Source organism: Pleurodeles waltl, chromosome 8 (assembly GCF_031143425.1).
Source record: "Pleurodeles waltl isolate 20211129_DDA chromosome 8, aPleWal1.hap1.20221129, whole genome shotgun sequence".
Taxonomy (NCBI): Eukaryota; Metazoa; Chordata; class Amphibia; order Caudata; family Salamandridae; genus Pleurodeles; species Pleurodeles waltl.
In genome coordinates this window covers 164082169-164097617 of record NC_090447.1, presented here as the reverse complement: position 1 = coordinate 164097617, position 15449 = coordinate 164082169, and the positions used below count along the sequence as shown (strand labels likewise).

Here is a 15449-nt window from a genome sequence, read left to right as displayed (position 1 = left end):
TCCGGTGGCACGACATTTCCACGAGGTACATCAAGGTGATGAAAAGCAACTTACATATTTGGTCTGCGATCAAATCAAACCTAATTCACGAGGTGGGGACAGACAGAAATTGTTAAGGATTCTTGAATCGAAATATATTATCAAATTCATGACCCTGTCCCCCAATGGGTTAAATCTAAGTGAGGAGATGAATACGCATCTTGGTAGTTAAACGATTTTTTACCGATTTCCTACTGAATTTCTGAACTTCTTTCGAGCTTTTTTTTGAGTAATTTAGTGAATTTTTGTAGATCAATGTGTTATAGAAATTGTTATATATTTTATTTTATTTTGGGGGATTTGTACATTGAATGTATTTAATTTTGGTACAAGACATAAAATACAATGTGAAATGTAAAGTAGCACTAGAGGTATTATGGCCTACATAACCGTTATAAGATGGCGTCGATTAGTTTACTTAGGCATATATATACACTGTGGTTTGAAGTCCTTTTTTTATGTCCAAGTACCTGTATTTATGTTTGTTGTATGCAGTACTCCCCCACCCGTGAACAAGGCTACAGCTGAAACGCGTTGGGAGGAGGACCTTTTTGTCTTTTTTCAATATATTTTTTTAAACTGTCCATCGAGTGTCTTGATTTTCTGTCCTAGCAGATGAGAAAACGTGATAATATATTAATGGGATTCCCTGATCCCATATCAAGACCGTCGCCTTTGAGCCTCGATAAGTCGGGGTCCTTTTTGGTGATATATATATATATATATATATGTATATATATATATATATAAGGCTAAGGAGAGCTTTGGTAATTTTAGGGTTGTGGGGGAGGGTAATATTAAAAGTGAGGTAAGGGTATATTTAGAGTTTAGTGGTAAAGGAAAGTAAAATTAATTTCAGCATTTCGGGAGTGGGTAATTGTAAGGCAGGTATTGGGAATTTTAGCATTTAGAGGTGGGTTGTGGTAAATTTTTAAAAAAGTGGAGGGTTGGAAGTTGTCCACCAAAACAAAAAAATTAAATTACATATAAAATTAGGGTGTAGTTGTAGGTACTGGTAATGGGAGGTATGGGTAATTTTATGGCTTAGCGGTTGGTAGTAAAGGAAGGTTTGAAGAAATTTAAAGATAAAGAAAGGAAATAAACAATAATAAATAATATATGTTCCCTGACAAAAACTAAGGCTAAAGTGATGTTATAGTTAGATATGTAGTAATATCTTACTTTATATTTTAGAAAAGAACCTTAGAAATTCACTGAAAAAAAACGTTCAAGTAATATTAATTGAAGTACTTATAACCTGCGTCCAGGCCCTGTCTTAATTCGCCTCTGGCAACCAACTAGAAGCCGTGCACTGGCTTCAGCATTGAATTGGCTGTAAGGCCTTGTACCCAACTCCCTATGAGAAACCAATCTCCTCCCACATACAGAAAAGGTAGAGAAAAGTTTTAACCCCTTAGCCAAGTATTAACCCCTTAGCCGCTGAGGCTTTTCCAGCCCCAGTGTGAATCCAACCCTTATAACTTTCTTTGCACAAAAGGTGCTCAGGCCAAATTTACACCCATTTCCCCACATTTTGAGGATTCTAAAGGTTTGTAAGTGCCCCTGAAGGAAACTGGGGAAATAGCAAGCTTAGAGTGTTTTTTCTAAAAAAAAAAAAATTTTAAAGTACAGAAAACCTCATGATGATGCCAAGATAACCATATAGCTAGCTTGTAGCAACAACCGAAGAAAAAATGGTAGCCTCTTTTCCCTATTTCTGTGTTTTCAACCTATTCCCAGTTTGCAGTGGGAAAAGATGTGAAACATATGGGTGAATCCAGAAAGCTATACATTTCTGAAAAGTAAACAACATTCTAAGGATGTGGAGTTCCTATAGCCGACGCTCAGGACATATTGTTTGGGGTCAAGGACAACAGGTTTTCATGACTATTTTGTACTTGTGACAAGTAGGCCAACACTCAGCAGCACAAACCATTTGCCTGCCAGTTTGCAGTACCTTATGAATCAGGGAAGGGAATTTTCTAAAGGTCAAATAATATTTGTGTTCATATATTAATGCTGTTTGGAACTTGTATTTATGGTTCATTAATTCAAAGCCTTTGTTACCAGGGTGAGTCCCCTAAGAAATGTTGTAAGCCTTGGACGGCACTACTGAAATTAAAAAAGCATTGGCAAAGCCAAAAGATCTGACATTGCTGGTTAGCCTTTTGGTTTTGTCAGTGTGTGTCTTGTTTTGACATGGTTTTTGTACAACTGTATAGCTGTGGGAGCTGCCTGGCCATCACATTATAATAAACATTGGCAAAAATGAAATTATTTGTTGTTCTCAAAAAGCACACACTGCCCAAACATTCCTGGCACAGAATAAAGCTACTTTTGGTGCTGGTGTGCTCCCTGTGAAAGAGCAAAATGCTGTCACTCACAGTGATGACAGTCACTATATGGCTAGAAAAAGAGATGGAATTATAATTAAAAAAGGTATTGGCTAACACCAAAGTTAATTAGCTGCCCAGTTCCTAAAGAAACTCACTAAAGCGCACCCATGGTATGTCCTTGCACTACTACCGATTTACGGATTTCTTGAATTCACAAGAATTTACAGAAGTAGGCCAGGAAATCATACACCTTCAAAATATTTGTTAACTGCATTTTAGCACAAGCAAATATGTGTGTATATTTTCTCATGTGAAAATCTATTGATAGTTTATAAGTTCACTTTCCCTCCAACTACTTTTTTCCCCAACTCTGACAGAAATGTTACTTCTGCTCTTGTCAATAGCACATTTCCAACCTTTCACAGTATGAGAAAAGATTAGAGAAGAGCTGATGAAAACCCCTAAAACATGCAACTTAGTAGGTTTGCAGAGACTCATAAGGGACGTCCAACCCTGGAGCTATTAGTACCTCCAGCCCCAATATGCAGATCTGTGGAAAGGTGGCAATATAAGGGAATTGCTAGTATTTAAACCTTACTATAATATGAGGCCGGGCAATATCAGAGAGGCTGTTATCAGGGCTCTTATAAAATGAAATTGCTTCCATAATTTGTTGCCTCACTATATGGCATCAAAAGGACAAGTTGATATTTTTTACAGGGCAAGTATAGTTATGAAGCAACCTGTCCCTTCGCAAGTAGATATTTTATTAAATTCCACACACCCTGCTCCAACCCCAGTATGTAGATCTGCAAAAAGGTGGCAACATAAGGGAATTGCTAGTATTCAAACCCTACAATTGTATGAGCCCGGGCATAATGAGAGAGCCTATAATCAGAGCTCTTATATAATAATATTGTGGCCATAATTTGTCACTGCAGTAGGTGGCCCAAAGGGACAAGTTGATTTTTTTACAGGCCAAATAGATTTATAAAGCAAACTGTCCCATGAACAAGTAGATATTTTATTAAATTGAACACCCCTGGATCCAAACTTATGCTAGTAGCAACTGTATAGATTGTTCATGGTTCACCCCAAAAAACTAATCATTGAAATCAAACATAATGTAAACTAAAACAAATCGAAACAACTGAAATAGCAGACAATTTGCGCTGGCTAGCAGGTTCCCAGTGACACATATCAAACACTCTGACAACATAGGGTTTTCACTATGAGCACTGGGCCCTGGCTAGCAGGATCCCAGTGAGACAGTAAAAACACCCTGACATATACTCACAAACAGGCCACAAGTGGGGATAACAAGGCTAGAAAGAGGCTACCTTCCTACAGTGCTCTTTCTCACATCCAGCTTACATATGTAATAACAAATGTTCTACGATTATGTGTTCCCACACTTCTTCCACTGAAAACAGAACCCCTCTTGCCTGGGTCAGCCTAGCGCCTGCAAAAGGAAAGGTCCCAAATAGTAACATGGATACAGGAAATTGTTGAGAACAAAATTAACTTGTTTTGGCGATGTGGGTAGTAGCAGTATTTGGGCTCGGGTGTGGCTGCCACCCAGGGAAACCTACTAAACCACACATTTTTCAAAATTAAACTTTTAGAGGAGACCAGGGTTGCGAGTTGCATGGATAGTACTACAATGTCGTACCAAGAATGCCCTAGAAACCTCAAACTTTGGATAAAATCAAACAGTTTCAGCACATTTTTAGCAAAAGAAAATGAAGGAAGCAGTGGGGATCCAGAAAATGCCTACCACCCAGCAATCCCACTCTTCCCTTAAAAATATGGTGCCCCACTTACAAGGCTGGGACTAGTGCCTGCAACAGCAAAGGCCCTAAAACACAACGCAAAGACATTCAAATTTTTGACATAAAATTGACCCATTTTGGTGATGTGTGTTGTTGGAAATGGCTCTTTTTGCAGGGTAATGCCCAAACTTTTTGTCTTCTTCCTCCTATTTTTTTCAGATCTGTTTTTGCTGGTTTATTGTCCCCGCGCACATTAGCACTGATCAGCAGTGGTAAAGTGCTCGATTTGTAAATTGTATTGGTGATCGGTTTATCCATGATTGGCATATTTGACTTACTGGTAAGTCTCTAATAAAGTGCACTATGTCTGCCCAGGGTCTGCAAATCAAATACTAATAGTTGGCCTGCAACACCGATTGTACCACCCACGAGTAGCCCTGTAAATATGTCTCAGACCTGCCACTGCAGTGCCTGTGTGTGCAGTCTTGCACTGTCAATTCGTCAATGTCGCGGCTGAATGCACCATGACCGGACGACGCCACATGGAGCCATACCCCACATTGCACCGCAACCATGGTCTCACTGACACCACCACCCAATGCCATCACCGAGCCGCTGCTTGCACCGTGACCTGTGGCACCTGCACTCCGCATCGCCTTGCTCACACCACAGCCATGGCATCCCCACGATGATACTCCACGCTGACACTGATGCCACTGCCTGTACCATGACCTGAGGTCACTGCTTGTGAGGTACACAACGCACTGTCCCGCACGCAGCCCCAGCCACTGACTTCATTGACTCCAGTGTCATCAACAGACGCCTCTGCCTGCACTGAGACCCGTGAGTGCCGCACGAAGCTCACCCCGCACCACCACCTGGGGCCTACCAATGACAGTGCTTCAGCAATGTTGACAATGCTGCCTGTACTGTGATCTGGAGATGTTGCACGTCGCACCGCCCCGCTTCACACCGCAGCCCTAATCTCACCAATGCCGCAGGATGCCATTACTGAGCAGCTGCCTGCACCATGACCTGTGGGCACCACACATCGCATCGTCCCGCTTCACACCACAGTCCCATCGCCATCCATGCCAGCACTCCTGACTTTGTCATCAGTCCAGAGTTCGATCTGCAATGGGAGTGACTTCAAGGGCCAGACGACTCCTGCACCGACTTCCGGAAGCAACGCCTGCGACGCCACACTCCAGATCTCTTGTGAGGATCACGACGCTCTACATTTCCAAGCTACTGTTTGCGGGTCTTCCCAACACCATAGCTGGCCCGCGACACCCCAGCTGGCCTGAACTGTTGGATTTGTTGTTCACGATGCTGTGATAACCCCAGATGGAACTATTGACTTTAAGGAACTGTATTTTAAAGATTATGCTTGCAAAATTCATATATTTATTATGGTATGTTGGATTTTTCACGTTCGGGTCTTGTTTTACACAGATAAATATTGGGTACTTTTCTAAAACTGGTGTGGTGTCCTTTTGTAGTGTTTTCACTGTATTACTGTGTGTAATGTGCAAATGCTTTGCACATTGCTTCTGAGATAAGCCTGACTGCTCGTGTCATGCTACCAAGGGGGTAAGCAGGGGTTATCTGAGCTGTGTATCTCCCTTATGACTAGAGTGAGGTTCCCTACTTGGACATGGTGCAAACCGACTGCCAACTAGAGACCCCATTTCTAACCTGGGTAATAACAATATTTGGGCTCAAGCTCAGCTAACACATAGGGAAACCTACTAAACCTAGACATTTCTGATACCAAGATACAGAGGGGAGTCCAGGGTGGTGTGATGTATTTTCTTAACCAGAATGCCCTGCAGACCTAAAACTTTAGTTTATATCATGCATTCTCCTCACATTTCTATGAGGAAACGTTCTGGAAGCTGCTGGGATCCACACAATTCCTACTACTCAGTATTCTCGTATTTCTCTTGATACAGACAGTACCTCACTAGTGTGGCTGGGTCTAGCACCCACAACTACAATGGATCAAACCAGGGACTATGAGATAGCCATATTGACTTTGCATACTCACAGTTTTAATTTGTTCCTGGTGCAGGCGCTAGACTCAGCAACATAAGTGGGTCACATTTTCTATCTGGGATAGTGTGGGAATTCTGGGTGGGCTTTAGGCCTTTTGTCAAAATGGGTTGACCCCTATTACATTTCTTTTTTTTTTATAAAAAAATATCTCAGGCATCTTCCTAGGGGTAAACCTGAGGGGACTTAAAGACTATTGAGCCCATTCTAGGATACTGGCACAACCCAATGACTAGCAACACAACCTCACACCATATTTTTCTGGACACTTTTTCCCCTGGAGTACAGTGGGATTTCTGCCTGCCCCAGGAAGTTATGTTAGTTATACCAGCCCCAATCTGCCCCTTGGGGTACATAAAGGCTATATTGTCCCTTTTGGGGTGGAAGCCTGGACCAACGCAAGGGCGGGCCATCCCTTTCCTCTTGCTCCAAAATATCTAATGTTGAGTAGGTTTTCTGCTCCACGGGGGGAGGCGGGACAATTGTATTTCCCCTTTTTTGGTGGGTGATAGGCTGATGCCAAAGTGGGGTGAAGCTACTTCTGTTTTTGTAGGCTATTAAATCCCTGGGGCCTTGGGGTCTTTCTTTCCCTGAAGGTCGGCATTTTGGGTTAAACACCCCCTAATTGCCTCAAGGAATGCAGAAAGACTGTGGTGCCATGGGGAGTGCTATTTCCCATGCCCAGGAGATCGCTATCTCAACAAGCATTTGCAATACAATAGGTCTCGCATTTGCAGAGCTACTGGTGTTGTAAATGCCTAATTTGACTTTTCTTACCACATAAATTGGTCAACCCTGCCTGATAGTTTAGTTCTTTCCCTTTAAGAGCTAGCCTTTGGAATCCTAAGGCTATAGCCATAAAAACGAAAAAAATGCAAACATCGCCTTGTCAAAAGAAATGGCCCTTGGGAAACCACAGTCAATTACTACATTATTCTGGAGTTTTTGCATCGCTAATGCAATTTAATAGGTGGTGCCCACTAACACCTGTAAGTGTGAGAGCAATAACTATGCTGCGGGTTTAAAGGTATCTGAAATCATGTGCACACAAGTTTAGAAAGCGAGGATTTCCAGCCTATGGGCTAGTCAGAGGCGCCAGCGGGAGTTTACAGGCAAAGGCCGATTATTGATACTTACAACTAATCTTCGGCAATGTGTAGACCGTAACTTGGATGCCTTGTTTCAAATTCATTTACAACTTTGAATCAAGACTGGACAGTGCTATAAAATATGTAAATCGAGGATAAGGATAATGTTCTGCACTCGACCACGGCCCAATGCTGCCTCGGATTCCATTCATTCCTCGTCACTTAATCCCTTCACCACAAAACAGCAAAATAATAACGATCACCGATGGGCCAGAATAGTAGAGAGTAAAATAGCTCATGTTTGGTATCCTTAATTCGGTGCACCATATTCTGTAAATAAGAACCCTCTCATCCCCCACCCACACTAGTTTGACAAATTATGGCAGCAAGATAGGCTTAGAGGAAATACATTTCTCTTTGCTGATTAGAAAGCAGCAAGCTATTATGCATGTATTATTATCCATGCTCTATTTCTATCATTTTGGAATGTTGTAAACAACTTGCTAGTCAAGTTATCGACTCCGGAAGGATGAAAGGTAGAAGCTGTCTTGCAGAGATTAAACCATTATCATCAACATCATCACATATTCCAGCAGCAATCGCTCAGCTCACTGGGCCAATCAGCCTGTATTCTATGCAATAAACTTAAATGTATGTAATAGCAACGATGTAGGTGACAAAAAAAGTAATTGATTACTTAAACCCATGTAAGCCTCAGCTGCTGAAATTAGGTGTTCAATCACAAGTGTGCCATGCAGCTTAAAAATGAAGCATCTTTCTATTTCTTTTTATGTGTTTTGCAAGCATCATCCAAAAGTATCATCAATGCGTCAGCCGCATTGGGAAAATCCCAGAAAAAACACACTTGAGGCCAACAGTAAAACAAATGCGCACACATGGCTACTAAATAGAAAACTCCTAATTGAGTTTGCCCTCCAGATTGCCATGGTTCCCATCGAGCGCAAAGGGGAGAGACAAAAGGAAAATTGTAAAAATTACTCTGATTCTGTAACAGTGTGAACAACGAGACGTAACTGCTAGTGATGCAAAGCACTCTAATATCTCCAATTGAGTTCATGTGATATGAAACTTCAAAGTGCCATGGCTGTCATGGAGCGTGAAGGGGAGAGACAAATAAAAAAGGAGTGCACACACACTAAAGTTTATGGCTGATCGTGCAATAATACATGTAACAGGGTCAGTCTGCAAGGCGTAACGAAACAGCCACAAGGCGGGACAAACATAAAGCATTTACCAATTAAATCAAGGGATTTCTTTAAGGCAGGTCCAGGAATGAATTAAAGTGATAGGCGTGAGATTGGCGTTTCTAAAGCCCACAGAATAGATTACAACAGGTTGAAAAGCAGCGCTTGCAAGCTCCTGTGCTCAATCTAAAAAGCAGCGCTGCTATGCTCGACCTAAAATGAAATATCTCTGGTGTCAACTGGATGGATGTTTGCTTGTGGGATCGTAAATCTGGGGCAATCCACAAGCAGAGATCCACCCAGAAGTGTTACCTCTTAGTATCTATCCCGCACAGATCAGTGTTTGAGGGGGTGGTGGGTCCACAGTTATGCCCCAATACCTGAGCAAAGTCTAATGGCGGGGTCTGTTTTCACTTTGTTTAGTGTGATGTCACCAAAAAACATGAAAAACAAACTTGGGATGCAAGAGAAACTTTTCCCTGGTGTCATGAATAGTTTTTGAAAAAGAAAATCCTTCTGGTATAAGCACCAGATGGATTTTCTCGGGCACTGCTGTCGGCGACCTGTTGATGTCCACCATAACGTCAATAGATCGTTCACCGCAGTTAAGTAGATAACACTCTAACTTATCTTAAAATGTCTCTTGTGACCAGTAAAATACCTTTCTTCCTATGAATTGTATTTGGAAGCATTGTACATGCTGGCTCTGCCCTTCATTGGCTCTGCGCTCATTCTGCCACTTTTCTCATCCCCAGTTTGTGGTCTCCCAAAGTATGTTTCCTATTTTAATCACTGAATCCTAATAACGTTTTTATCTACTCCTGGCCCTGTCAGCATTCACCATGTCTGCCCTGAATCCTTTATACACGATGGCTGTAAAGGCCAGCTGGATTGTTAAAAAAGGTGTTTGGGTCCTTGACTTTTGAAATGCACATACAAATTCACTCCATGGTGTGCTGTAACAAAAGAGATCAACATGTGTGCCCTGCTTCATGGTATGCATTCTAATAGTTGCAGTCATATGTGGAGAACATACCAAAATGCAATTAAAATTTGAAAAATGCCCAGGGATTGATATGCCTAAAAGTAGCACCTTGCGAGCATTGGAACATTTTCACATGCCTCTATCCCTTTTATTTGTCAAAAATATACCCCACCGTGGAGTACAAGCATAGCTGACCCATGCCATGTTTAATGCTTTCGAAAAGCTTTTGCATTTTTAACGAACAGCACTTTGGAATATTTGAGCACAAATTTATGATCTTAAAAAGTGAAACTACAAAGTCCAGAATGCAACACGCGCTTGATTAAAAAGCTAGTACTGCTTAAAGTCGTCACAGGACAATTAAAGCCAACTTTAAGGCTATGCTTTGCCTACGTAGATATGTGCATTAAAATAAACAAACCCAGAACGAAGCCCAAACTGAGTAGTCCCGCTGCACCGAATACTGCTAGGAAGATAAGGCGTGGGGCAGGCCCCTTCCTCGGCTGGTACAGTTCATGGTCTTCGTCAAGGGGCATCAACATTTTCCTGGACCCTCTCTTCGTCTTTCCGGCTCGGGAATGCGCTGGGAGCCCCGAGCAGAGTCAGGAAAAGTCAACGATTCCGCTGTCCGGTACACAAGTCCTTGCATTGGAAGATCCCGAACGCATGGAATGTTGTTAAGCACGTGGTTCCCTGCCCCCTCCGTCTTTAATCATCAAGGGATGTTGATTTTGGTCAAAGTTCGACTTTCTTTACCGTATAGTTCTTACGCAGCTCATTCTTGAAAACAAATTGCTGCAACACGTGCAGATAATTAACCTAACCTTCAGCAATAAAAGCAAAATAGATAAAAAAAAACTATTAACACTTAACTGGGAGAAGCCGGTTTGAGAATGTTGTCATTCAGTTTATTTGCTCACACATCTCTCCATCTAGTTATATTGTGTTGTTCCTTTCTCTCCGTATTCCTCTTCCAAAGGACTATTCTCTCTTGGGAGGGAATGGTTTTCAGTTGGGGAGGCGAGGGGGGTTTGGGGGGGTTAAGGTTGAACTGAGGGCAGCGGGAGACAAAGTACGTTGTGATTCCAGAATTAGAGACTTCGTGATTTTCTTTCATTAATTAATAATATAAAAGCAGTTGACAAACAAGCATTTGCAATGCAATGGGTCTCGCATTTGCTCGAGTTAGAGCTATTAGCGTTGTAAATTCCTAACTGGACTTATCCTGTCACATACATTGCAAAATGAAAAGTAAAATAGTTAACAGAAGCAAGTCAATTCAAAGTGTTACTGCGCATTAGCGTGAGCACGAGAGTTATTGTCTCCCTGCGTGAATGCCTAGAAAGGATCGCTGCTGGGCTTTTGCACAATTATGAATTTACAGCATGTGCCACATAGTCCATTATCTGCTGTATAATCTGCAGATTTACACAAAAAATATTTCTAGCTCAAATTGTTCAAAAGTTACTAAAAACGCAGCAACACGCGTTGCCGGGCAGTGAAGAGCCCTTTGCAAAGGTTAACTTGTCATCTTTCTGTGGCTTATTTCAGCTTTAAAGTGGTATCAAGGAGGTGCAACCCACTCCCAGACTGTGTTACCAAATTTAAAAATGCCGAAATGATGAAGGAACAATATTACAACATGTGCTGCATTATGCTGAGTAATTTGCCTTTTCTTGATGCATAATGTGGCCCTCCACTGCCGCAAAAGTTCGGTGACGCTAGCTATGACTAGCTGGCAGAGGGCAGTGTTTCGCTGGATGCTGAAAACAGTTCATATGGCAATGGTTAGTTTTGGGATTTCTAGACATAAGTTATCAAAATTATTTTTTTCTGGTGAGTCCACGTTACCAAGGACGCAATGCTCAAGTTGTGAGCTTTTCTTGTGCAAATCATCGATTTTCTGGTATTTTTGGTCCAGTGAGTGAATGAAGTAAACCGGAACTACAGGTCTTAAAATACCTTGTTGTTAAACACCCAGGAATAGAGGATGTGTCCTTTTCGATGCCCAGCATCTGATAACCTTAGTCACAACTACAACTGTTTTTCCTGTTTTTAGATTATCTGAAAGACTAACCTCACCACGATTGGAATTGTCTGTATAACGCACCTGGTCTGGACTAGTTAAAGTCCTTGAATTTCAGAAGGGCTCTAAAACAAGCCAGAGTACATACTTAAGATCCTTTCTCTGCAGCATACTATAAGGACAGGATAACGCACAGGCACACAGCTGAAAAAAGTGCGCTGCCCCTCTTCCCACACATGACCCGGCGCAAACAGGGGTATAGCTCGCTCCCTAAATCTAGGGGGTAAGCTTTAAATTTCACAAACATTCATGCTGGCATAAAATGTAAAAATTCATTATAGGACAAGCACGGGGCATGAGAGGTCTAAAGGGGCAGTGGAAACAGAGAGGAATGTGGATTGGTAGGAGTACCAAGTGAGAGAAAGTACATTATTTTGTGAAATGACCAACATTTCTTAAGGCTTTCCAAACATAGAGAGGGCGAAAGTGTGTGCATTTTAGTCTGTGCGTGTAAACAGTCAGGGTGAACTCTGACAGACACCTTACCATACCCCACTGAAAGCAGCTGCCCCCAATTACTGATCATAAAAAACACTTATTAGGGGTGTAAGACCCCACATGCCCCTCATGAACCTACGCCCTGGATGCAAACTATACATAAAACACCTCGTGCTCAGAACACACACCAATCAATACAGTCATAGCGCCAGGTGATCGATAAGTTGTGTTGACTCCTGTTTACCTGGTGTTTAGTCCTCGGTTGCCCTCACTCCAGCCCAGCTGCTGCTGTGACACACACGGGACACCGGAGTCAGCTGTCTGTCTTTGTCACAGTATACTGTGCATGCCTTTCCTTCACAGTCACAGCCTTCCTCCCACATCTCCCCCCCTCCACATCTTCCCTGAAATCACCTCCCCACTCAGAGCTGAGTGCCTATATGTAATCCCTGGGAGTTGTAGGCAACAACAGGTACAAAACAGGTACCATGATCAGGAGAAACGCTGGACTGCAACAGATGGATTTAATGTAGACTAGAGGCGTGCACACCCATATCACGTTAAAAGTCTTTAACCACGCTAGACGAAATACCAGATTGCTACGTGCTATGTTCCAGAATGCAACTTGTTACCTGAAAAGCAGAACTATCTAAACCTGTGAGTTATGACCTGGAAGTAACTATAAATCCCAGAATGCAACTTGTTACCTAAAAAGCATAACTGGCTAATCGTGTGAGTTAGGACCTGGGACTAACTTGTAGCTATGCCAACCTCACCAGATAACTCCATATCACTTTAATTTTACGGAAACTAGTTGGAATTACACTCCCAGAAACAATGATTTGTAAAAGGAAAAACCTGGATTGGAAAAACAATCGGGCGTTGTTTTATTTACCCTCAACCTTGCCCACTCCACCTCATCGCAGGGCACGTCAGCCTTTCACTGTCATCTTTCCAGTGGCCCTGGAGTCGGTTCTGCCATCTCCAGTCAGGCCTTGTGTCTGAGACCATGGGTGGCCCAATGACATGGGAGGCTGGGGACGTTCATGGGTGACCCTTAGCTATCAAGATGAAAGTGGCATGATCTGCTCGTAAACGAAGTAATGCAAATGACTCTAGGTGCAGAAGGTATCCGTTCACCAGGTGGTTTTAGGGGGATCGTCTCGTGTCTGTAGCTGTAACTGGGGAGTCTTTTGGCCACCCAAAAGAGGGAAGAGGGAAGTCGGTGTAGCATGTTGTAGTGTGTAGCATATGCTGTAGATGAGACCCTTAGACCTGGTAAATGCCCTTACGAATCTTTCGAAGGAGGTGTAAGAGCAAGTGGAATTTGGGTATACCATTGGGTGTGAAGCCCAATGTCGAAGTTGGCAATACTGTAGTTTAACAGAGTTTGGAAGATGGTAGACTACCTTGCACTGCTCAAAAGATTTCATTATGGGCCCCAAGAATAAATCCCTTAATTTTTGACACTCACCATCCCTCCAGGCAGCAAAGGATTGAGGTGAGAGTGCCGGAGGAAAGTCCAGGTTCCATGTTATGAGAGTGTTAGGGGAGGGGAAGGTTGTAAAGCCTCGTTTGAGTGCTAACATTTCCCAGATACCAAGCACTGTTTTGGTAGGTGTGTGATGTAGGCACCCTAGGGTACCATTTTCACACTTACTGTTAGGTTTCTTATAAAACTCTGAGGGATCTTTGATTGTCGTGGTTAAAAAGGTCCAAAGTGAGGATGCTGCTAGAGAAAAGGGTTATTAATTGCTTGGGCAACTTATAGATCTCTGGCGATGTTAAATTGCAGCTAAGAATATGTACCTTGAACTCCAACTACCTGAATCTGATATATGATTTAATTAAGCACACAAAGGCTTAATCAACTTTTGGTAACCAATGGAGTTGTTTCATCAGGTGTCTGATATTAGATCAACACTCCTGGTAGGCGCCAGAGGAAATACTCAGATAATGAGGTAAAGGTTATTTTTTGACACTATACTCAATTTGGTCAAGTAGACTGTGTGATTGGATTTTCCTCTTGTAGCGATACTTAGCGTAGTGCCTGCCCTGTGAGTATGGATTTGTTTGTGGGAAGAGGATTGATACCAGAATGGTTCTGAGGACCCATCTTACTTTGTAGGGTGACCATATGAGAGCACCAAATGATTAAAGTATAGAACTTGCTGTCCTTCCAAGTTCAGTTCATGTTCTAACATTCAGTGGCTCACTGCCTTTATGCAGGTTTTAAAGTTATCAACCATAGCATTGCTAACTCTAGTAAGCCTCAGCATTTTGTGCACTTTGTCTGCCTAAATGTAGCAAATAAAAGTGACCCATGTAATTGGAGAAACTAAAGTACAGACAACAGTATTAAATGTTGATAGTAACAGAGGGAGATTTTCACCCATTAATCTTTTGGCCATTGGATGGCCCACAATAGATGTTTACAACTTTAACAACTGGAAGACGCTATCTTTCTCACCATTTGACTGAATTTTAGTTGTAAAAAAGACACATGTTAACTTTGTTACTTTATGAGAAGCCTTCCTGCAAAACAGCCACATAAAATAACAAACAAAGAGCTGTGTATCTTCCACTTGACATGGGGCAGAGATTAGCAAAAAGGGAAACTGAATGAATGACTGATTGAATGAATGCACTCATTTTCTTTCTTTTGGTACATTATTAATATATAGGTTGTGTGGTATATATCAGCTTCATGAATGAAGTGTCGCTTGTTCTTATCCTCCCGCGTAGGGGAAATGCCAGGGTATGTTTCATTATTGCCGTGGAGTTCATGGCAAGCTTCCTTCTAAGTTGGAAGGGATACACCAATGTTATTTGGTAAAATTGTGTATAGTACCGCAGATAGGTGGTGTCTGCTTTGGGAAGACAACTCATAGCAATTAGAGCCAGGTTAGTTTCTACATGGGTGACAGGATAATCATTTCTGTTTTTAACGTCACTATACTTTAGCCAATACAGGTTATGAAATACCTATTGCTAATTCATTGGAGGCAGACAAGAGACAAGATATATCTCCCTGCTTGTTTTACCAAGGGTTCACATACACATATCAACTACCATCAGTCATACATAAACCTATCAGACACACATTTATCTCCATGCACACAGAGTTAGCACACGTGTGAATGCCGACTGTACATATGTAGCCATTTCAGACTTTACAGAGTATTCTTATCACAATGCACATATGCACTTACCACTGTACAGAAATACAGATGTCACCTTGCACAGACCTCTTACCACCATGTGCACATGCACTGAAAGCCATAAACTAATTTACTTAGCTAAATGTATGGGTGTATCAGGCACTTCTAATGCATCCGGTGCATATTTTTTATAATTAATATATATTAATTTGTATAAAGTATTCTCTAACAAATAATACATGACATTGCATTTTTTACTATCTTTTGGGGTGTGTTAGGTATAT

At 41.9% G+C, this 15449-nt stretch overlaps 1 protein-coding gene across 1 annotated transcript in view; it reads right to left on the bottom strand.

The window, feature by feature from the left end:
- Positions 1-10167, bottom strand: part of LOC138249850 (glutamate carboxypeptidase 2-like) — a 477831-nt gene extending 467664 nt beyond the window's left edge. The window contains exon 1 of the mRNA XM_069204011.1: positions 9902-10167. Coding sequence (XP_069060112.1) covers positions 9902-10022 — 121 coding nt within the window. The 5' untranslated portion in view covers positions 10023-10167. The remainder of the gene's footprint in view (positions 1-9901) is intronic.
- Between the last annotated feature and the right edge of the window lie 5282 nt (positions 10168-15449).